Raw genomic sequence first — 24,341 nt, 5'->3', positions numbered from 1 at the left:
GAAAGTAAATAAAAAAATTAATAAAGCCAAGTCTCTAATAAAATTAAATATTGAATGATAAAACTGGAAAAAAAAAACATAGACAAATCTCCTAAACCTAGGTTAGTGTTCCAAATCCAATAGCTAATTTATTTATTTTTACTTTTAAAGGCAACTAAGTAATTATACCGGTAAAAAATATCTGACTACCCCAATCAATTCTATAACTACTATCAGCCCTTATAAAAGACCCTATTATCCCAATAAGTAGTTTATTATTTTTAGAATGAAAAATTAGTAAATTCATTGTAACAATCCATTAGTAAATCAAGACATTTCTCAAGGATTTTAAATTTTTGTTAATACAATCAATAAAGCTATCCTCTATTATTCTATTATACAATCAGGAAAAAATATTCTAATGATACTAAAAATGTCTTTGTAATATTGACTTTTTCTAAAAGATGCCTCAATAAATTCAATTTAGATAATTAAAATTTTATTATTCGATCTATTAAATAATAGAAATTAGCAAAAAGTTCAAGAATTTTTTTAATTTGTTTTCAATTTTTATTTTATAAAAATTGTGACAATTGAGTGCTCTCTTTTATTTTAAAAGTCAAAATTAAAGAAAAACTAGGTTGATCATAGATAAATGGGTCGTTAAAAAGCTATTTTATGAATAAAAAATATATACTAATAATTATTTACTCGAATTAGTTTTGATACTCTTGTTGTATTGTGATTATTTCATTATTTAATCACACGTTTAAATTGAAAAACATTGAAAAAAGAAGAAGCTATGATCATCATTGAAACAATCCAGGGAGGATTTGAGAATAAGAATAAGTGGATAGATGATTTACCTATTCCGTACGTCCCAGCCTGATAGATTGGTCACCGTAGAGAGACAATCTTTCCAGATCTGGACCTTCTCTAAATTTTCCTTGAAATTATGTTCATGCTCAACGAAGGCTTTCTCATATGTCTCTGAGGGATCCACATCATAAGAAACTGGCAGAACAGTTTGTTTATGGATCTTACACTACATTGTTTTTCGTACCTACATTTAGTGTCCTCCCTGGAACCATGAACAGCAGAAGAATTTGGACTGAAAGTAAACACTACAGATATATAAAAACGAAATCCAGAAAAACCCCATTCAACATTCGACGGAACGTAACTTCAAAATCTAATTTTCCAGGCACTACTAGCTCCATAGCCGATTTCAAAATAATGGTTGAAATTTTCCAGAGCACGGGCTTTCCGCAATGTAAAAGTTTTAATATGGAAACAATCCTTCCATCCGCAAACATAGTAAAATGTGAATCTAATTACCCCAAACCAAAACCATGAGCAAAAACTGACGAAGATCTTCAAGCTAAAGCAAGTTAAATTCCAAACCAAAACCCAGGGAGCTGCTGCTCCTGCCGCCGCACCTGATCATTAAGCCGCAGCTCCTGAACATTAACCCGCTGCTGGTGGTGCTGCTGCCGCCGCAGCCGCAGCTCCTGATCATTAACCTGCTGCTGCCGCAGCTCCTCATCAAGCCGCTGCTGGAGCTGCTGCTGCCGCCACTGCTGCTGGAGCTGCTGCTCCTCGGGCATCAGCTGCAGCTTAGGTATAGTCAAACTGTACATGGAATTGATGTTACATGTTTCGTTGGGTTTAAAAAAAATTTAATAAAAAATTAACAGATAAAATTTTTCAACATATTTTTTATTTAAAAAATTCTAAGTGAAAAAAAATATGCATAAATGTAATCAAATAAATCAAGAATTATGTGTGTTAATAAGTAAAAAAAAAATCACAAACTATAACTAAAAAATAAAAGTGGAAAAATCAAGAAACAAGTGTAGATTAAGATATTTAATTTTGAAAGCCGAGATATTTACGCGATTGTATTTACTAAATTTATTAATTAAAACAAGTTTTTTATTGAATCAAACGATAATAAAAATAGATATACATATTAAATTGATTGAATAAGAAACAAAATGCAAGGCTGCACATATTAGAAATATTATTTGAAAATAAAAATTTTTATTTTCAAGAATAAAGTTCTTATGTATAAAAGATTAAAAAAATTATAAATGAATCTGAAAATTTTTCTCAAAAATTAAATGCATAACTAAAAAATAATCATCATTTCAAAGAGGATGTGAAACAACATAAAAAAAAAAAAGGGATGTTAATCTAAATATAATTTTAAAAAAAAACATATAAAAGGAAAAAAAGAAGAAGAAACAAAGGCCAGGCGTTGTTGGGACTACTAAGTCAAGCCAATCCAATTGCCACATTTTGTTAGGGCCACGCCGACTAACCCTTTTTTTTGTTGCAAGATGTTTGTGAAAAAACATAAGATGACGCTCTTTTATAGATCATATATTTTTTTCTCTTACAAAAAAGTTGTGCATGCATGTTTTTTTTATGCAATTGTATACATAAAGAAACTTAAACTGTAAATTAAAAAATATCATACATACATGTAATCAAATAAATTGATAACTATGTGAATTAATAATAACTAAAATATAGTAACGATAACTAAAAATAAAATTAAAAATTCAAATGTGTTAAAAGCATAACATTTACACATTTATATTTTTTGAATTTATTTATTAAAATTAATTTTTTTTACTCAATCAAATGATATTAAAAAAAACACACGTATTAAATTGATTAAATAAAATAAAAATAGAAAATATATTATGCAAGGCTGTTGTACATATTATGTTATTTGAAAATAAATATTTTTTATTTTTTTAAAAATAAAGTTCTTTTTATACAAAAAAGATAAAAAAATTTATTAATGAATCATAATAAATATGAACAACACCATAAAAAATATCTATCCAAAAATAAATAAATAAACAAAAAAATAATCACAGATGAGGAATATTAATTAAAACATAAATTTAAAAAATATTTTAAAGAATATATATAAAAAATATCAGTAAAAAAAAAGAGCAATATCAGGAAAAAAAAAAACATTGTTTTGTTGTTGTGGCTTAACTCGTTAAATCTGTGACCCGGAGTATGAACTCAACCGGGTTCAATATTGTTTTCCCTTTAAATTCGTATTCAACCATTAACCAAAAAGAAATTAAACATGTGACCCAGACCATGAACTCAACCAGACTCTATATTATTTTCTCTTAAATTTGTATTCAACCTTTAAAAACAAATACATACAACATTATCAAAAAAACAATTTATATTAAAAGAAGGTTAAATAAACAAAACAAATCACATATTAGTGATATTAATTGAAACATAAATTGAAAATTATCTAAAAAAGGATATATAAAACAAGATATCAGTAAAAAAAAAAAAAACAACATTAGAAAAAAAATAACTGTCCATTCATGAACTCAATCGGGTTCAATATTTTTTTTCTTAAACCTTAAAAAAAAATTAATATATGACTCGCATCATCAATTCAACGAGGTTCAATAATTGTTTTTTCTTAAATTTATATTCAACTTTAAAAAAAATCAAAAATTAAAAAATGCACAACACCATAAAAGATCAATCTTTATAAAAACAAACCCTCAACCAAGTTGAAATTGTTTTTTCATAAATTTATACTCAACTTTTTTAAAACAACTCGTGACCTAGATTATACACTCAACCAATTCAATATTTTTTTCCCTTCGAATTTATAAACAAACCTAAAAAAAAAAAAAAGTAAACAATATCGTCCATATTAAAACATGTTGGTTTAATCTAGACCATAAACTCCAATGAGTTTAATATTAATTTTTCTGAAATTCATAATCTACCTTGAAAAAAAAACTTGTAACCCCATTGTGTACTGAACCTTGCACGGTGTTTTTCCCATTCAAAAAAAAAAAAAGAAAAAAATGCAGATTTGTTAACATACCTTTTCGATCCAGATGAAATGTCAACTTCACTGAGAATATCCATCCATCTTTGTACCTTCTCCTCGTTTTCCCTGAGAATTTCTTCATTCTTATCAAAGACAATTGTGCAACTCTCTATTTGATCATCTATCTTTGATTGCTCGACATCATAAGAAACTGGAAACACAGTGTCCGATCTCATCTCATCCATGAATCCGACAATCTTGACAAGCTCTTCAAAGCACCAAGGTAAAGAAGCACAATCTCTTGAAAATATAACAATTGACAGCCATGATTCTTCAATGGCCTCAAAGAGTCTTGATCTAATTGCCATTACTTTCTCTGGTTCCTTCTCGGCTGGCACAATGAATCTCAGGGCTAGATCTGACTTTAAATAGGTGATAGCATTACTAGGGAAAACATTGGCCTTCCATTGATGGTACGACGAAGAAAAAACTAAAGAAGCTTTAAATGAAGAAGCTGCTTATTTGCTTGTAACAGTAAAATGGGTAGAAGATGGTCGTGGTGTAATATATACATAAGATAACAAACAGACACCACAATTCTTCACCTTTACTCCTGGCTGGAAAGAATAAAATGTCAACTCAATGTTGCTAAAGGATTCATGCTTCCATTCTTTAAGCTCTTTCAGATGATCAAAAGATAGATATAATAGCCAAATATGATTTGACAGAACTTGGATATAGTTACAACTAATACACATCGGCGAAGGATAATTCTCTCTTCCATTGACTTTAAAATGACAAAAAAGAGAAAGACTTTCACCATTCGCACTGAATGCAACACACGCAACAAACCCCATGCTCCAACTAGGCACTTGCAAACTAATTGAAGATCCCTTACTTTGATGGTTAAACCAGCCTGGAATTTCATTTCCTGGAACAACGATACCAAATCCAGGTCTTGGATTAGACAAACCCTATACCATGAAAAACAAAAATGTTAGATAAATAGAGGGAGAGGGAGAGAGATACAAAAAGGTTGGGGGTATGATTAAGAGAAGACCTTGAGGTATCTTCCAAGCATCGTCAACCCCATGTTGTCTTGGCCATTATGATTGTACAATTCCCAACAGTTAAGACATATGAACTCTGATCTTTTGGAACTACTTAGCTTTATCGGATCTGGAATTTCTTTTAGGCTTATACAACCATTCAAATATACCGTTTGAACTCTAGATGGAACCTCAGGCAATGATTCAAGCATCGTGCAATCCTCCAAGGCAAGCATTTCAAGTCCAGAAAGCTGATTTATGCTCTAAGGCAAGCATTTCAAGTCCAGAAAGCTGATTTATGCTCTTAGGCAAGCTAACAAAGTTATTCCGGCTCAGATCTAAAGACTTCAATGAAGATAAGCAGCCAATATCTTCAAGAAGGCAACCTTTGATTCGTGAGACTCTCAGCTATTCTTTTGCATCTAGTAAAAGATAATACTTTAAGATTCTTTAAAAGAAAAATGGATGCTGGCAGTTGTCTTATTGAAGTTCCATTTACATCAAACTCCTCCAAACTTTTAACTTTCCCCAAATTCTCTGGTATATTTTCAAGTTTAGAGCAGCCAAACAAATCAAGTTTTTTAAGGGATTTCAAGCAACCTATGCTACTCGGAATGCTTTTAAGGTTCTTACAGGTTTTCATGCTTAATACTTCTAAGCCAATCAAATGATGAATTGATGAAGGCAGTTCTTCAATACCTGTCCCATCCAAACAAAGCTGCATCAAACAGTTCATGTTTCCTACTATATCTGGAAACTTCTCAAATTTTGAGCATCCATCAAGATTGCAAACTTTAAGTGATTCCATTTCAAGGTTGCTTGGAAGAATCCTAATACTTTCGCAATCCATAAGATTCACATATTGAAGCTTCTTGTGATATCCGAGTGATGGATGGACCTCAGACAAACTTCTACAACCTTCAAGAATCAGACTCTCGAGATTTGGAATTCCAGTAAGATCTGGAGTCTTGGACAGGTTTAGTGAGTTGCTGAGATTGATGACTTTCAAATTAACAGCACTCTGCAATCAGGCAAGGGTGAAGAAATATGGACACTACTATCATACATATATAGGAAAACGTTAAAAAGAAATACAAAGGCCCTTAAATTAGGTGATCTCACCTTACACCCATACCATAATTGCTCAAGACTGCTATTAGCCATGTGAAGTTCAACTAGCCCATCCACATGTAAACCAACTGGCAATGATTTTGAAGGGTAAGAATGCCATTCAAGAAATCGTAACTCGTTGGAAAGATCTTCAGGTCCTTCAGAAAACTGCACGTTGTTGATTTTGAGTAATCTTAGTCTGCTCATTTTAGAGAAGGTTTTCATGTTCCGTCTTATTCCAGGCATGTCTAAGAAAATGGCTTCTATTTTTTCTTTTCCCTGTCAACCAAAAGGGAATACAAGTTAAAAACAAATAAAAAGTTAAGATGGAGCATACATTAAAATAAACTTTATGAAATCTTATGGATAATGTTCTCTATCAGCTACTCACTGTGTTGTCCATCAATGCAAGGCAGACATCCTCGTATGTCCACAATCTACTGCGCCTTCCAAACTCTTCAGGGGATTCACAACGAACAATTTCCTTACCCATTATCTGTAATAAATTATGCATCCAGACTCGATCCCCATAGACACTTATGAGAGATCTCTCAATAAGAAATATTATTCCAATACTTGCATTGAATCCACAGCTGTCAAGTATCCTTGTTATTCGATCTTTTTTAAACCCCTTCAAGAAACATGCAATGTCTAAAAATATTTTCTGATCTGATTCATGGAGACCATCAAAACTAATGCGAAGCACATCAATGATTTTGCAGTAAGGAATCTCATTCATTCTATTAATTGCACCTCTCCATTCACGGATACTTCTTCTACACAAAAATGAACCTATAACTTCAAGAGCCAGTGGAAGGCCATTAGCATAACCCACAACTTGCTTGGATAGTTCCATGAAATCTTCAACAGGGTGGTCATTTTTGAAAGCTTTCTGGCTAAATAACATAAGAGCATCATCATCATTCAATTTCTTAGCCTTATAAATTTTAGTATCATCATTTCCAGTTAACACATTTGTATGTCTACTTGTTATGATAATTCTGCTCCCTGGACCAAACCATCCAGGCTCCTTAGCCAAGAATTCTAGTTGTTTTTTGTCATCTACATCATCAAGGATAAGAAGAATCTTTTTAAGTCGTAACCTCCGCTTTATCATCTCAATCCCTCTATAAGTTTCACATATATTAGCACGTTCCATTAAGATTTCAGAAAGAAGTTGTTCCAGCAAACGGCGTGGTCCATCTTTCTCAGCAAAAACTTCTCTGACATTTGCTAAGAAGCAGCTGCCTTCAAATTTCCAACGAATCCTATCATATAGTACCCTTACAACAGTCGTCTTACCTATGCCACCCATTCCCCAAATCCCTATGAAGATTGCTTCACCAACTTCTTCACCTATATAACCATTTAATACCTCTAGACGAGAATCTATTCCAACTAGATTTTTGCTAATTGTTGGCAAAGTGATGCTTAGTTTGTACCATATGTATTCAACAATTATTCTAATTGATTCCGACTCGTTCCTGCATATGATGGTGGAAAAAATTAATCATTCTGTGTGCAAAAATCAAATCAGATAGTGATAATTGGAAAATAAACATTAACATATTGTAGCCCGAAAATGTATGGTTGTTAGCTAGATAATAATACACCAACCTTTGAGAAAGAACAGAGAGGAAAAGGAAAGAATAAACTGAAAAAGGAACTAGGATTGTATAGATGCTAAGAATGAACCTAACAATAGCTATCTTATTGCCTATAAAATCACACAGTTACTAAAGAAGCATGGACACAAGAACAAAAGCTAGGAAATAAAATATCCATTAAGTTTGGTTTTAACAGACCAAAAAGCAAATGGAATTCTATCATATTTTTTGACGACAACTAAGTTATTTTTATAATTATTTTTAACAAAAATTTCAATTATCTTGCATAATTAACTTTAAAAAAATAGCTTTAAATTTATTAATTTTTAAGTTTTTTCCCATATTAGCATAGTCCTAAAAACTTTCTCAGACTAACATAGTTTAAGTGGTTGCGCAAATCCAATCCACGCACCTTGACATGCACTGATATCACATATGCTTCTCACAACTCAAATTTTCACAACCCATTTCTTCATCTTTCTTCTTTGTTTAATCTTTTATTTGGTCTTTCAATTTTTATACAATCTTAAATTTAATTTCAATATTAATGATCATTTCATTAATATAAAAACCAAGGGACCAACCCAACAAAAAAAGAAAGGAAGATTTTTTGACATGTGAGACCTGCATGTGTGAAGTTGCGTAAGTGAGACCTATGCAATTGATGAAACCGTGCTAGTTTGAAAAGTTTTTTCCCACCTATAGTATTTTGAGAAATGATTTTTTTCATGGGAAAAAACTCATGTAGCTTATATGTCATACCTTAAATACTAATGATAAGTTGCCACTTGTTGAAAACTTCACTTTAATGTGTAGTTCTTTAACTAGATTTTTGGCCTCAAGGGTTGGATTATTTTTTTCTAACCCTTAAAAAATATAATAGTATTTGAAAGTAAAAAATTCAATACATGCTAGAAAAACACTTTTAAAATATTAAGATAATAATATATTGGATGATATATTTATTTAAAAATATAATTGTGTCGACAACACACTAGATCTAACTGGAGTAACTATGGTTAACTTGTGAAACTCGCAATCAAAGCACAAATCCATGAAAACTCCATGGAACCCATATCAAAATAAAATAGAGCCCAATTTCAATAAACCAAATATTAAAAGCTAAACATAAAAAAAAAATATTCAATTAAAAAAAGGATTTTTATAAAAATAGCAAGAAATAAAAAGACTTAAGATAACCCCGATTATTTTTAAATTATTTAAAAATCTTATAGAAAGAAAATAAAAAAATTAATAGAGCCCAGTCTCTAATTAAATTAAATATTGAAAAAATGAAACTGGAAAAAAAAACATGAGCTTAAAAAAAAAAAAAAACAAACCTAGACAAATCTCCTAAACGTGTCCCCAATTCTCAATCCGTTAAAAAATTTCCATGGTAAAAAAAACAAAACAATAAAAAATGAAGGATGAAATCGCCAAAAAAATTTAAAAATAATCTCACATAAAATAAATAGTAATCAAAAGAATGAGAATCAAATATAATAGATTAAAAAATTAAAAAGTATAAAATTAACAACAAATTTCAATTCTAAAAAATAATTCATATAAAAAAAATATCAATTCAAAGAAAATAGAACAAATATGAAAAAAAAAAAAAAAACCAAATTGAAGGGTTACTATACAAGTTTAGAAGGTCGGGTGCGGAATTTGAGGATAAAGACAAAACAAAAGAAAGTCATTTGGTGCCAAACCAGAAAAAATTACTCCACACATGCCACTTAAAAAGGCAGGTCACGTCATGATGAATCAGAAAAAAATCAATGAATGCTTTTTTTTGGGTGTCATAAGACATTGCTCGTGCTGCTTAAATAAGACAGAACAACTTACTAGCTTGTGTGTTCTAAAAACAAGCCAACCACTTTTCTTTTTTCTTTTTATCACAAAAAAAAAAAAACAATAACAAAAAAGCATGAATAAGCCCTTGAAGACAAGGTAAGTATTTTTAATTTTAAAGGAAATAAAGTTATTTTATTGCACCCTGAAAAGTGAAAAATCTTAAAAGAGCCCCTATAGCTAATTTATTTATTTTTTCTTTTAAAGGTAACTAAGTAATTATTCCGTAAAAAAATGCCTAAACTAGCCCTATCAATTCTATAATGACTATTGGCCCTTATAAAAAGAACTTATTGTTCCTAATAAGTAGTTTATTTTTTTTAGAATGAAAAAATTAGTAAATTCATTGTTACACTCCATTAGTAAAAGAAAGACACCTATCAAATTTTAATTCCAAATATAAAAATAAAAATATTCACAAAAAAATTAAAAATAAATTTGTCTCTTTGATTTATAAATAGTTTGAATTTTTTAATTCAAGATGGAAAATCTTTTTATTTTATTTTGAAAAAGCTAAAACCAACATATTCAAAAACTTTGGTCAATTTTTTATTTCTTATGATGAATTTGCTGTCATTTCTTCACAAATTTTTAATTTTTTAAGCTAACTTTTTATTTGTTTTATGCTAGATTTGTTTTTTCAACATTTTTATACATTTAATTTTTTTTTTAATATTTATTTTATTTTCAAAATATAAAGAAAAACCTAAGAATAGAAAGAAGTTTTATATAAAGATTAGAAATGCTTGATCACATCAGTTCAAAATATCATACAAAAATAAAAATAAAAATTCATGCATATGAAAAAAAAATACACATTTACTATCATGCTTGTTCATCAATGAAACAATCCAGGGAGGATTTGAGAATAAGAATAAGTAGATGGATGATTTACCTATTCCGTACGTCCCAGCCAGATAGATTGGTCACCGTAGAGAGACAATCTTTCCAGATCTGGACCTTCTTCAAATTTTCCTTGAAATTTTGTTCATGCTCACCGAAGGCTTTCTCATATGTCTCTGAGGGATCCACATCATAAAAAACTGGCAGAACAGTTTGCCCCATCTCTTTCATGCACTGAACAATCTTGACAAGTTCATCCAAGCACCATGGTGAAGAAGCGTAATCTCTTGAAAATATAATGACAGAAAACCTTGATTCTTCGATGGCCTTCCAGAGAGCAGGTTCGATGGTCTTTCCTCTCTCGAGCTCCCTATCATCCATGTATACATCGATGCCTCTTTGTTGCAGATTAGAATATAGATGACTAGTAAAGTTGTTCCGGGTGTCTTTGCCTCTAAAATTAAGGAACACATCATACATATACAGTGGAGGAGGATAAGATGAAGATGAGGTTATTCCTTGCACGCTGGTGGAAGCCATGAAAATCCAAATTTTGGCACAAATGAATATTAAATTGAGTTAAAAACCGGGTCTATAAACCATAGAATTTCCCTACTTTCAGCTAACAACAATTAGAAGTAGCAAGACTTATTAAATTTTAATTGGTAGCACTATTTCTAGTAACAACCAATTGAACTGGGATACATCCCTAATTTTTTTCTTTATTTTTGTGCTAACTTTGGAATTTTGTACTTCATAGTTCAGTTTGTTTGCTTCCTATTCTTTGTATCAAGTACATTAACCATTGCTTTGTATGACTAGAGTGAGCTTAGTCTATTCAGCAATTCAATTTTAACAATAAGATTATTTTATCTTGTGTTTTAAACTATACACAAGCAAAGCTATACATGAAAGCTGAAAGCTGGAAAAAGTACCTGAGACCTGGACACTCTTCCCATCCCTGCATGGTAAACCTATACATAGAATGAATGTTATAAAGAGCATAGATCTAATACTGATTTTTTTTTTATATCTTTTCAAACACGAGAACATATTTTTCTAACTTTGTTGACATTAAGTTCTTATCTTTTAGTATTCCCAGTTTCATTTACTTGAAGTGGTTGATAGGTCGAGGTATAAAATAAAAGTAATGATACCTTTCCACTGATCTCGATCCAGATGAACTCTCAACTTCACTGAGAGTATACATCCATCTTTGTACCTTCTCCTCGTTTTCCCTGGAATTTTCTTCATTCTTATGAAAGGAAATTGTGTAACTCACTGTTTGATCATCTATCTTTGATTGTTTGACATGATAAGAAACTGGAAATACAGTGTTCGATCTCATATCATCAATGAATCCGACAATCTTGACAAGTTCTTCAAAGCACCAAGGTAAAGAAGCACAATCTCTTGCAAATATAATAATTGACAGCCCTGATTCTTCAATGGCCTCTAGGAGTCTTGATCTAATTTCCATCACTTTCTCTAGTTCCTTGTCGTCTGGAATAATGACTCTCAGGGCTAGAGCTGTATTTAAATGGGTGAAATCATTGCTAGTGTTTGCGCCTCTGAAGCTAAGGAAAAAATCTTCCATCCATTGACGGTAAGATGAAGACACCGATAAAGAAGCTTCATATGAAGAAGATGCTTCATTGCTTGCAACAATAAAATGGGCAGAAGATTGAGATGATGGAGAATATAACAAACAGACACCACAATTCTTCACCTTTACTCCTGGCTGGGAAGAATGAAATGCCAACTCAATGTTGCTAAAGGATCCATGCTTCCATTCTTTAAGCTCTTTAAGGTAATCAAAAGATAGAAAGAACAGCCAAATATGATCTGAAACAACTTGGATAGAGTTACAACTAATACTCATCGGCGAAGGATAATTCTCTCTTCCATTGGCTTTGAAATGACAAAAAAGAGAAGGACTTTCACCATTCGCACTGAATGCAACACACGCAACAAACCCCATGCTCCAACTAGGCACTTGCAAACTAATTGAAGATCCCTTACTTTGATGGTTAAACCAGCCTGGAATTTCAATTCCTGGAACAGCGATACCAAATCCAGGTCTTGGATTAGACAAACCCTGTACCATGAAAAACCAAAATGTTAGATAGGTAGTGGGAGAGGGAGAGAGATACAAAAAGGTTGGGGTATGATTAAGAGAAGACCTTTAGGTATCTTTCAAGCATGGTCAACCCCATGCTATCTTGGCCATTATGATTGTACAATTCCCAGCACTTAAGACATACGAACTCTGAGATTTTGGAACTACTTAGCTTTATCGGATCTGGAATTTCTTTTAGGCTTATACAACCACTCAACTTTACTGTTTGAACTTTAGATGGAACCTCAGGCAATGATTCAAGCATCGTGCAATCCTCCAAGACAAGCATTTCCAATTCAAAAAGCTGATTTATGCTTTGAGGCAGGCTAACAAAGTTATTCTGGCTCAGATCTAAAGACCTCAAAGAAGATAAGAAGCCAATATCTTTAGGAAGTGCCCCTTCTCTTAGATTGCAAGCGCACAAATCCAGTACTTCTAAAGAACACAAACCCGACAAAGAAGGCAACCTGTGATCCGTGGGATTCACAGCTATTCTCTTGCATCCATCAAAAGATAATACTTTAAGACTCTTTAAAAGAAAAATGGATGCTGGCGGTTGTCTTATTGAAGTTCCACTTACATCTAACTCCTCCAAACTTTCAACTTTCCCCAAATTCTTTGGTATATTTTTAAGTTCAGAGCAGCCATACAGATCGAGTTTTTTAAGGAATTTCAAACAACCTATGTTACTCGGAATGCTTTCAAGGTTCTTGCAGTTCTTCATGCTCAATAGACCTAAGCCAATCAAATGACGAATCGATGAAGATAGTTTTGTAATACCAGTCTCGTCCAAACGAAGCACCATCAAACAATTCATGTTTCCTACTACATCTGGAAACTTCTCAAGTTTTGAGCAACCATCAAGAGTGAAAACTTTAAGTGATTCCATTTCAAGGTTGCTTGGGAGAATCCTAATACTTTCGCAATTCACAAGATTCACATATTGAAGATTCTTGTGATTTCCAAGTGATGGATGGACCTCTGACAAACTTGTACAACCTTCAAGAATTAGACTCTCGAGATTTGGAATTCCAGTAAGATCTGGAGTCCTGGACAGGTTTAGTGAGTTGCTGAGATTGATGACTTTCAAATTAACTGCACACTGCAATCAGGCAGGGGAGAAGAAATGTGGATGCTACTGTCATACATATATAGGAAAATGATAAAAATAAATACAAAGGCCCTTAAATTAGTTGATCTCACCTTACACCCATACCATAATTGTGTTGGTGGGAGAAACCACTGGTGGTGGCTTTGAGACACTCAGAGGGGATAAAACACACTGTTTTATTACAAAATCCGAAGCTTACAATTAACACAAAACAAAAGCTTAATACACGCCCTCTCTCTCTCTTTCTCTTTCAAGTGTTTCTCTCTATTCTCTCCACACATATAACATAAGCTGGGCATTCTATTTATACACAAAATCAGAATACGAAAATTCAACCTTCAAGTGTGAAGGCGGCTGGCGGCTGTGGCAGCTGTGGGGGCGGCTGGCGGCTGCGGCTGGTGGCTGGCGGCTGGTCGGTTGGTGGCTGGTCGGTGGCAGCTGGTGGTTGCCTTCCTTGACCATCTAGAGGTTGAGTTTAATTCAACAAATCTCCCCTTTAAACTCAATCGAGAGATATCATGCCAAGCATGAACACTTCTCTCTTCAATGCCTTCTCTCTGCTTGTAGACCCTTTTGACACCTATTGCTTTCTTCTTTTCTGGTAGGTCCTTATCTGCATGGAAACAAAACAGAGTTGTATCTTCCATGACCTGAGTGGTATCATACAACTCTTCAAGATTCCGCATCTTTCTTGGTCCTTCTGACGAGGATGCTGATGGTGGTGTTGATGATGATGCTCCTGGTGTGTTCCTCCTGTTGAATACAGGGAAACTGTGTGCCGGACTTTGTGGTTCAGCTGCTGGTATAAACACCGGACTTTGTGGTTCAGCTGCTGGCACAATCGGTTCTTCTATAAGTACTGTTGGTACTTCTTCACCTTCAAGGATCAAATCAGTGTTGATCCATCTGACTGCTTCTTGATCATCATTCCATGCCCAAGATTTATCTTCTTCAAAGATAACATCTCTACTTGTAATCACCTTCTTCGTGATGGGATTATACAGTCTGTATCCCATCCTTCTTTCACCATATCCGACAAAGATGCATTTCTCGCTCTTATCATCGAGCTTTCTTCTTCTTGCATCTGGGATCTTTGCATATGCCACACAACCAAAGACTCGTAGATGAGTAACACTTGGTTTGTGACCACTCCATGCTTCTTCTGGAGTAATACCTTGCAAACTTCTGGTTGGGCAGCGATTCAACAGATACACTGCACATGATACAGCTTCAGCCCAGTATTGCTTGGGCAATTTCTTTGCTTTGAGCAGACTTCTTGCCATGTCAAGAATCGTGCGATTCTTCCTTTCTGCTACACCGTTCAGCTGTGGTGTATAAGCTGGCGTTGTCTGATGTTTGATGCCTTGTTGTGTACAATAGGCTTCAAAGTCATTGGCTGTATATTCTCCTCCTTGATCAGATCTTACTGTTCTGATCGTATAACCAGTTTGCTTCTCCACAATTGCTTTAAAATCTTTAAAACAATTGAATACTTCTGACTTCCTCTTCAGAAAGTATATCCACGTCTTTCTACTAAAATCATCAGTAAAAGTGAGGAAGTACCTATTTTGTCCAGTCGACATAGGCGTGATTGGGCCACACACATCTGTGTGTACTAACTCCAGTGGCCTCTTTGCTCTCCAGTTGACTTCTTTGGCAAAACTGGATCTGTGTTGTTTGCTGAGGACACAACTCTCACAGACTTCATCTGGATGATCAATGTGAGGCAAACCTTTGACCATCTTCTTGCTTGCTAGCATCTTCAAACTCGTGAAATTCAGATGTCCAAGCCTTAGGTGCCAAAGCCATTCTTCACTGTTGGTGATGGCGCTCAAACACCTTGCTTCATCATACTGGATGTTCAAAGGAAACATCCTATTCTTGGACATTTTCACGTAGGCCATTAATCTCCAATTGTTGTCTCTAATTGCCAGATGACAATTCTCCGAGTAAAAAGTATAGCCTCTCTCCAAAAGTTGACCTAAGCTGATTAGGTTCTGCTTTATGGTTGGGACATAATACACATCGGCGATGTAGCTGGAATCGCCATTCTTCATCTTGACTGGGATGTTGCCTTTACCTTTGAATGGAACCTTTGTGGTATCTCCAAAAGTAACTAGACCTTGCTTGGTCTCATCTAGATTACTAAATAACTCTCGGTAGCCGCACATGTGATTGCTGGCTCCAGTATCTAGATACCATATGTCCTCCTTTTTCTTATCAAGTCCTTGTTGGACAAGAAATGCAGTTTCTTCTCTGTCATCCTTCTCTACATAGTTGGCTTGCTCACGTATCTCCAAAGGAGCTTTTCTTCTGCATTCAGTGCTATAGTGCCCAAATTGATTGCAACTATAACATTTGATATTCCTCTTGTCACGGTTATTGTAACCGCCTCCTCTTCCTCTGGGAGTGAATGCTTGTTGTCCTCGGCCTCCTCTGGTGGTGTTTTTGTCACCTCTTCCTCTAAAGCTTGTATTCCAAGAACCTCTTCCTTGGAATCTCTGAAATCCACCTCTGGATTGTTGACTTCCTGCTTGAGTGGTGTAGCCACTTGATGAAGTCTCCCCTTGCTCATATCTGTCCTTGAGGGACAGCTTTGCTTGTAAGGCATGCTCAATTGCCTTATCTCCATTTCGCTTTACGATCTTCTGCTCATGAGCTTGCAAGGAACTCATAAGCTCATCCACAGTCAACTTGTCCACATCTTTGGATTCTTCAATTGCGACAACAACAAAATCGAATTTTGGATCTAGGGATCTCAAAATTTTTTCAGTAATTCGAGCATCGATGATGGCTTCTCCATTTCTCCTCATCTGGTTGACTATCACCATAATCCTTGTGTGATAATCAGAAATAGACTCCGAGGACTTCATTTGCAATAACTCAAAGTCACCTCTCAAAGATTGAAGACGAATCTTCTTGATTCTGTCAGCACCTTTGTATTTCTGTTGGAGAGCCTCCCATATATCATGTGACGTTTCAGCGGAAGCTATGATCTCGAATGTATCTTCATCAAGACCTTGGTAGATGATGGTCTTGGCTTTGTTGTCTTTCTTTCTGTTGACTTTCAAGGCTTGCTTTTGTGCCTCTTGTAAAGCATCTTCTCTTTCTTTAGACTCTGGTTCATCATAACCAGTTTGTACAATATCCAAACACTCTTGTGACCCAAGGAATGCCTTCAATCTGATGCACCAACTATCATAGTTGTCTTTGGTCAGCTTTGGAATGAGTGTATGTGTACCTTCTGTAGTCATTTTGCTCTTTTAATGACTATATCGCCTTCTGGGAGCCGAATTTGGCCAAACGGACACTGTAGATCGATCCGGAATGGTCCAAATAGTAGGGAACCGGTCTGACTTTGTTGAAATCGGGTCAGAAAATGGGTGAACCGGTCAAAAAATCACTTCTGTACGGCGGGCGGTTCGCTGGGTTGAACCGGGAATATTCTGTGGAATATTCTGGGAATATTCCTTCGGCTCGGCTGAGGCTTTAAAGCGGCTCGGCTCGGCGCGGAGTGCGGCGCGGCTTGTAGCTCGGCTGGACTCGGCGTATACGGCTCGGCTGGACTCGGCGTATACGGCTCGGCTAGGACTCGGCGTATACGGCTCGGCGCGACTCAAATATGGCGCGCGTGTGGCTCAGTCGTCTTCAACCTCGGGGCGCGTGGGATGCGCGTGGGCGATCTGGCTGAATATTCAGGCGGCGCGTGTGGGCTACCCCGAACTCCGATTTGGCTGATTTTTGCGGCAGTGAGTTCGTCTTGATGAGCTCTACACTTTGGAATGATCAAAACTTGTTTTTGACAATTTTGAAAATTCGGATATACCCCAAAACTCTTCTGTTTTCCGATGAACGGGGCTCTGATACCAATTGTTGGTGGGAGAAACCACTGGTGGTGGCTTTGAGACACTCAGAGGGGATAAAACACACTGTTTTATTACAAAATCCGAAGCTTACAATTAACACAAAACAAAAGCTTAATACACGCCCTCTCTCTCTCTTTCTCTTTCAAGTGTTTCTCTCTATTCTCTCCACACATATAACATAAGCTGGGCATTCTATTTATACACAAAATCAGAATACGAAAATTCAACCTTCAAGTGTGAAGGCGGCTGGCGGCTGTGGCAGCTGTGGGGGCGGCTGGCGGCTGCGGCTGGTGGCTGGCGGCTGGTCGGTTGGTGGCTGGTCGGTGGCAGCTGGTGGTTGCCTTCCTTGACCATCTAGAGGTTGAGTTTAATTCAACAAATTGCTCAATGCTACTGTTAGCCATGTGAAGTTCAACTAGCTCATCCACCTGTAAACCAGCTGGCAATGATTTTGAAGGGTAAGAATGCCATTCTAGAAATCGTAACTTCTTGGAAAGATCTTCAGGTCCTTCAGAAAGCTGCACGTTGTTGATTTTGAGCAATCTCAATTTGCTCATTTTAGAGAAGGCTTCCATGTTCCATCGTGCCTCTCTTATTCCAGGCATGTTCACGAAAATGGCTTCTATTTTTTCTTTTCCCTGTCAACCAAAACGGAATACAAGTAAAAAACAAATACAAAGTAAAGATAGAGCATAAATTAAAATAAACTTTATGAAATCTTTTGGATAATGTTCACTATCAGCTACTCACTGTGTTGTCCATCAATGCAAGGCTGACATCCTCGTATGTCCACAATCTACTGCGCCTTCCAGGCTCTTCAGGGGATTCACAACGAACAATTTCCTTACCCAATATTTGTAATATATTATGCATCCAGACTTGATCCTGAGAGACACTTATGAGAGATCTCTCTATAAGAACTGGTATTCCAATACCTGCATGGAATCCACGATTGTCAAGTATCCTTGTTATTCGATCAATTTTAAACCCCTTCAAGAAACATGCAATGTCTAAAAATATTTTCTTTTCTGATTCATGGAGACCATCAAAACTAATGCGAAGCACATTAATAATTTTTCCTTCAGGAATCTCATTCATTCTATTAATTGAACTTCTCCATTCATGGATACTTCTTTCATACAAAAACGAACCGATAACTTCAAGAGCCAGTGGAAGGCCATTAGCATAACCCACAACTTGCTTGGATAGTTCCACGAAATCTTCAGCAGGCTGGTCATTTTTGAAAGCTTTCTGACTAAACAACATAAGAGAATCATCATCATTCAATTTTTCAGCCTCATAAATTTTATTATTAATATTTCCAGTAACCACTTTTTTATCTCTGCTAGTTATGATAATTCTGCTCCCTAGACCAAACCATCCAGGCTCCTCAGCCAAGAATTCTAGCTGTTCTTTGTCATCTACATCATCAAGGATAAGAAGAATCTTTTTAAGTCGTAACCTCCGCTTTATCATCTCAATCCCTCTAGAAGAATCCCATATAAAAGCACGTTCCATTAAGATTTCAGAAAGAAGTTGTTCCTGCAAATGACGTGGTCCATCTTTCTCAGCAAAAACTTCTCTGACATTTGCTAAGAAGCAGCTGCCTTCAAATTGCCAACGAATCCTGTCATATAGTACCCTTGCAAGAGTCGTCTTACCTATGCCACCCATTCCACAGATCCCTATGGAGATTGCTTTGCCTACTTCTTCACCTATATAGCCATTTAATACCTCTACACGAGAATCTATTCCAACTAATTTTTTGCTAATTGTTGGCAGAGTGACGCTTAGTTTGTACGATATGTATTCAGCAATTATTTTAATTGATTCCGATTCATTCCTGCATAGGAGGGTGCAAAACATTAATCATGCAGTGTGCAGAAATCAAATCAGATAGTGATAATGGGAAAATAAACATTAGCATATTGTAGCTCAAAAATGTATGGCTGTTAGCCGGAAATTAATACACCAACCTTTGAGAAAAATAGGGCATTGATAATAGATAGCTTTAAGAACAGAGAGGAAAAGGAAATAATAAACCGAAAGAGGAACTAGGATTGTGCTGATGCTAAGAATGATCCGTACAATAGCTATCTTATTGCCTATAGAATCACACAGATACTACAGAAGCATGCATACAAGAACATAAGCTAGGAAATAAAATATCCATTAAGTTTGGTTCTATCAATTATCTTGCATAATTAACTTTAAAGAAACAACTTTAAATTTATATTAGCATCGGCCAAAGAAAATTTCCCAAGCTAAAATAGTTTAAGTGGTTGCGCAAATCCAATCCACACACCTTAAAATGCATTGAGATGACATATGTGTCTCACAACTCAAATTTTCACAACCCATTTCTTCGTCTTTCTTCTCTATTTAAGCTTTTATTTGGTCTTTCAATTTTTATACAATCTTAATATTATTTTCAATATAATGATCATTTCGTTAATATAAACTTATTTTTTATTTAAGTTGGGCAAAAAATAACAATATTTTAGGCAAAAATAACTCGTTTTAAGCAAGCACATTTGAAATAAATATGAACTTAATTCATATATTTTGTGTGTGGAAAATAACAGATGAAATGACCATAATAATGGAACTAAAGTTAACTAAATATAAAAACCGAGGGACCAATCCAACAAAAAGAAGAAGAAGAGTTTTTTGACATGTGAGACCTCCATGTGTGAAGTTGCGTAAGTGATGCCTATGCAATTGATGAAACTGTGCTAGTTTGAAAAGTTTTTTACCACCTATACTATTTTGAGAAATAATTTTTTTCATGGGGAAAAAAAAATCATGTAGCTTATATATATATATATATATATATATATATATATATATATATATATATATATATATATATATATATATCATACCTTGAAAACTGAACTATACTAATAACCCTTCAATAATTATATAATGATAAGTTGCCACTTGTTGAAAACTTCACTTCAATGTGTAGTTCTTTAACTAGATTTTTGGCTTTGCAGCGCCGTGTTATAGGTTAGATTATTATTTTTTTTAATTTTTAAAAAATATAATTTTATTGTTCTTTGAAAAGTGAATTTTAAAAAAAGCTTCTAAACTAATTTTTTTTCTTTTAAAGGCAACTATTACACCGTATAAAAAATTTTAAAAAAATACTAAATTACTCCCTAGTAATTCTATAATGACCATAAAAGACCTTGTTATCCCTAATAATTATTTTTTTTAGAGTGAAAAAATAGTAAATTCATTTTTCCGATTCATGGTAAATCAAGATATTTTTACTGTATTTTTCCCATGAGCTTTAAGTTTTTGTTAATACAATTGATATAATTGTCTTATTCTAAAATAGATTCAGAAAATAGTATTCTAATCATACTAAAAATGTCTTTGTAATATGGATATTTTTATAAAGATGCCACAATAAACTCAATTAAATAATAGAAAATCCTCTGTCCGAACAAGCTAATTTTACATTAATTTTATATTTTAAAAAACAAAAAGACACCTATCAAATTTTAATTCCAAATTAAAAAGAAAAAAAATAAAAATAAAAATTTTCACAAAAGATAAAAACAAAATTATAAATAAAATTCTCTTTTATTTATAAATAGTTGGAATTTTTTAATTCATAATGGAAAATATTTTTATTTTATTTTTGAAAAGCGAAAACCAATATATCAAAAACTTTAGTCAATGTTTTATTTCTTATGATGAATATGTTGTCATTTCTTCACAATTTTTATTTTTTTAAGCTAACTTTTTATTTGTTCATGCTAGATTTGTTTTTCAAGTTTTTTTTTTTACATTTTCATTTTTCTATCTAATATTTTTTTTATTTTCAAAATATAAAGAAAAACCTAAGAAAAGAAAGAAATTTTATGTAAAATTAGAATGCTTGATCACATAAGATCAATACTTCATAAAAGTTGAATTAAAAAAAATCATGCATATGAAAAAAATATACACATTTACTACCAAGTGTTTCGTCAACAAATCCACAATTTTTTTCATTCATTGAATATTATTTACCATCTTTTGATTAACAAAACTCAAAGAACACTAAAGCATTTGCTAATTGATTTGCTAGAAAAAAATATAATAAATTGAAAAATAATTTTTCTAGTGTGAACAAAACATTCAAAAAAGAAGTAGATAGATGATTACCTATCTCGCACGTCCCAGCCTGATAGATTAGCCACCGTAGAGAGACAATCTTTCCAGTTCCGGACCTTCTCCAAGTTTTCCTTGAAATTTTGTTCATGCTCACCGAAGGCTTTCTCATATTGCCCTTTCTGCTTGGCTACCTCTGAGGGATCCACATCATAAAAAACTGGCAGAACAGTTTGGCCCATCTCTTTCATGCACTGAACAATCTTGACAAGTTCATCCAAGCACCATGGTGAAGATGCGTAATCTCTTGAAAATATAATGACAGAAAACCTTGATTCTTCAATGGCCTTCCAGAGAGTAGGTTCGATGGTCTTTCCTCTCTCGAGCTTCTTATCATCCTTGTATACATCGATGCCTCTTTGTTCCAGACTAGAACCTAGATGACTAGTAAAGTTGTTCCTGGTGTCTTTGCCTCTAAAACTAAGGAACACATCATGCATATATAATGGAGGAGGAGAAAATGAAGATGAGGTTATTCCTTGCACGCTGGTGGAAGCCATGAAAATCAGTACCGATCCCTTCTAGCTTGGTTCAGCAATTGCTTTCCACGCTATTTTGTATAACGCCTGCTCCTGTGGTCAAACATGAAACAAAAGGTAAGATCAAGAAATTCGCCAATTACATCTACCAATTAGCAATTTCAAGCTGGAACAAATACAATTCTACTTAGAAATCAGAAAACACAAAATTTCTACGAGTATTTCACGAATCTAGACGAAACAAACCGTGTGGTAAGTGTTGGCTAAAGAGGCACAAGATCCAGCCAGGCTCAATATTTTTTCTTCTTCTGGTATCTTAGTAACCAACTTCCAAAGCCCTTTACTTTCTTTTTATTCCAATGACTTCGAATTTCTTCCGGTTTCTTTAGATCAAGAACTCGTACTGGTAAGTTTCCTGGATTTTCTTACGGATCTTTTTCTTACACTGTAAAGAAGATCAGTTTCGGTGGAGAAAAAGCAAAAAGAGAAATGAAAGGGATATCGAAATTTGAGTTGCACTGGGCGGCAGAGGCACCTTCCTGTCAAGAGCAGGGGTTGGGCCACACATCACAATTGAGTTGATTCATATATTTAAAATAAATATTTTTGGACTTCTTTTGTCTCTTTCCCTTTGTTGCCTTCCTCTCCCTTATAATTCTGCACAAGAGCAACTCCAATAAAACATGTTATTTTTAAAAGTTAAAAATTGAATTGATAAAATGGTTTTTAAAATAATATAAGTATAGTTTTATTTATTTTTTGTGCATTTCAATAATAAAAAGCTATTTAGAAGAGCTAATTATATTTTAATATATTTTATATTAAACTAGTTTTAATATAAGTATATAACTTATTTTTTATATAATATAATCATGTTATTTATTATACAATAATATGAGTAACTTATAAAATTAATGAAGTAATATGAAAGTTTAAAGATATAATTTAAAGTTTAAATTTCAAACTTTTAAATTCAAAATTTATTTATATTAATATTTTTAATTTTCAAATTTATATAATAATGTTAAAATTTTTAGGTTTTGAGGTTCGCAAGCTTCTTTTCTTCTTCTTGTTCTGTTTCTAAATTGAGAAACAAAAGCCAACCATAGATAAAGAGATGTTGGCTAAAGGGTATATATACTTTCTCCTTGTTTTTGGCTTTTATATGTAAATATTTAAAAATAGTATTTTAGTAGAAGAAAATATATTTTAGCTATTCAAATAAATCACTAGAGTTGTTAAAATTGAAAATAATAGCTAAAATAATAGTTTTTTGGTTTTCTCTTTCCAATGACCTCTTGCATTGTAGTTGCTCTACTGCTTTTGATGCTCGACAACTTTCCGAACAATTGACTTCAAATTATAAATTGGATGACAAAATTTAACAATTTAAGGCATAATAAAATATAATTCATAATAAATATCATATTGATAGCTTTGTTTTAAATATTTATATAATTTTGTTGGTCTAGTAGGATTGAAAAAGACCCTTTAATGTATAAATTATTGTTGTTGTTTAAAACAAAATATTTAGTCTAAAAGTTAGAAAATAGCATTGTTTTAAATATTTATATTATTTTTTTCACATAAATATATTAATAAACAAAAAGCTAAAACTAGTAAAACACTGTAGGTTTTGTCTTTTGTTTGTTGGAAAGTAAGGTTATTTTTTAGGGCTGTTTTGGTCTTCTTAAGAGGGATAAAAAAGAGAGGTGATGATGATTTTTGACCCAAGAAAAAGATGGAGAGAAGAAAAAAGGAGCTTCGATTCGATTCAATAGGTTGTGAAGACGCATAGAAAAGAAATTAAAGTTTTATGCATAGTGGAGGAGGCAAGTGAGGATAAAAGAGCCCCCTTAATTTTTGTTTAATATTTTTTTATATTAGGATATTAATATAATAGTTTTGGTGAGGGTAAGTGAAAAGTTATTGTTGACTTTTATATATATATATATATATATTATTTACCCAAATTTATTTTTATAAATAAAGAGTCATATTTTTTTTGGAGCCTCGGTTATCTGCCTCTTTCTCTTATATAAATTTCTCTTCAAGTCCAGATAAGCAAGTAATTTCTTTTGCATTATATTTTAGGTAAATTTCTTTCGTCTTTTTTATTTATTTTATTGTTTAATTTTACTTTTATTCTTTTATAATTAGTTATTAAAAATATTAGGTTTATGATAATTTAGGGGTTTTGATATGAATGTATTAAAATATGGTCAAAATAAATGTTTGAATTTACTAATTTAATCAATTAAATATTTCTTTTATTATTATAAATTAATTAATTAATGTTCATGCAAAACTACTATTTTTTACATT

The 24,341-nt window shown here is 33.3% G+C and overlaps 1 protein-coding gene and 1 pseudogene across 1 annotated transcript; both read right to left on the bottom strand.

The window, feature by feature from the left end:
• Positions 1 to 3,534: 3,534 nt before the first annotated feature.
• On the bottom strand, positions 3,535 to 11,125 carry LOC118036130 (TMV resistance protein N-like; annotated as a pseudogene).
• Positions 11,126 to 11,296: 171 nt separating this feature from the next.
• LOC118036119 (TMV resistance protein N-like) lies at positions 11,297 to 22,050 on the bottom strand. The gene is made up of 7 exons (XM_073405557.1): positions 21,532 to 22,050; positions 18,121 to 19,213; positions 17,604 to 18,008; positions 12,974 to 13,495; positions 12,617 to 12,922; positions 12,297 to 12,372; positions 11,297 to 12,077 (listed from the first exon to the last, which is right to left on the bottom strand). Exons 1-7 carry the CDS (start codon positions 22,035 to 22,037, stop codon positions 11,383 to 11,385), a joined length of 3,603 nt encoding a protein of 1,200 aa, XP_073261658.1. The 5' UTR covers positions 22,038 to 22,050; the 3' UTR covers positions 11,297 to 11,382.
• Between the last annotated feature and the right edge of the window lie 2,291 nt (positions 22,051 to 24,341).

Source organism: Populus alba, chromosome 17 (genome assembly GCF_005239225.2).
Source record: "Populus alba chromosome 17, ASM523922v2, whole genome shotgun sequence".
Lineage (NCBI taxonomy): Eukaryota > Viridiplantae > Streptophyta > Magnoliopsida > Malpighiales > Salicaceae > Populus > Populus alba.
This window is presented reverse-complemented; position numbering and strand designations above follow the sequence as displayed.

Coding starts and splice junctions, on each gene's coding strand:
- LOC118036119 (XM_073405557.1), bottom strand. CDS start 22,037: ATGGCTTCCACCAGCGTGCAAGGAATAACCTCATCTTCATTTTCTCCT. Junction 12,923..12,973: donor AAAGTTTGGAGGAGTTAGAT/GTAAGTGGAACT, acceptor TTTCTTTTAAAG/AGTCTTAAAGTATTATCTTT. Junction 12,078..12,296: donor AGGCTGGTTTAACCATCAAA/GTAAGGGATCTT, acceptor ATTACCTTAAAG/AGCTTAAAGAATGGAAGCAT.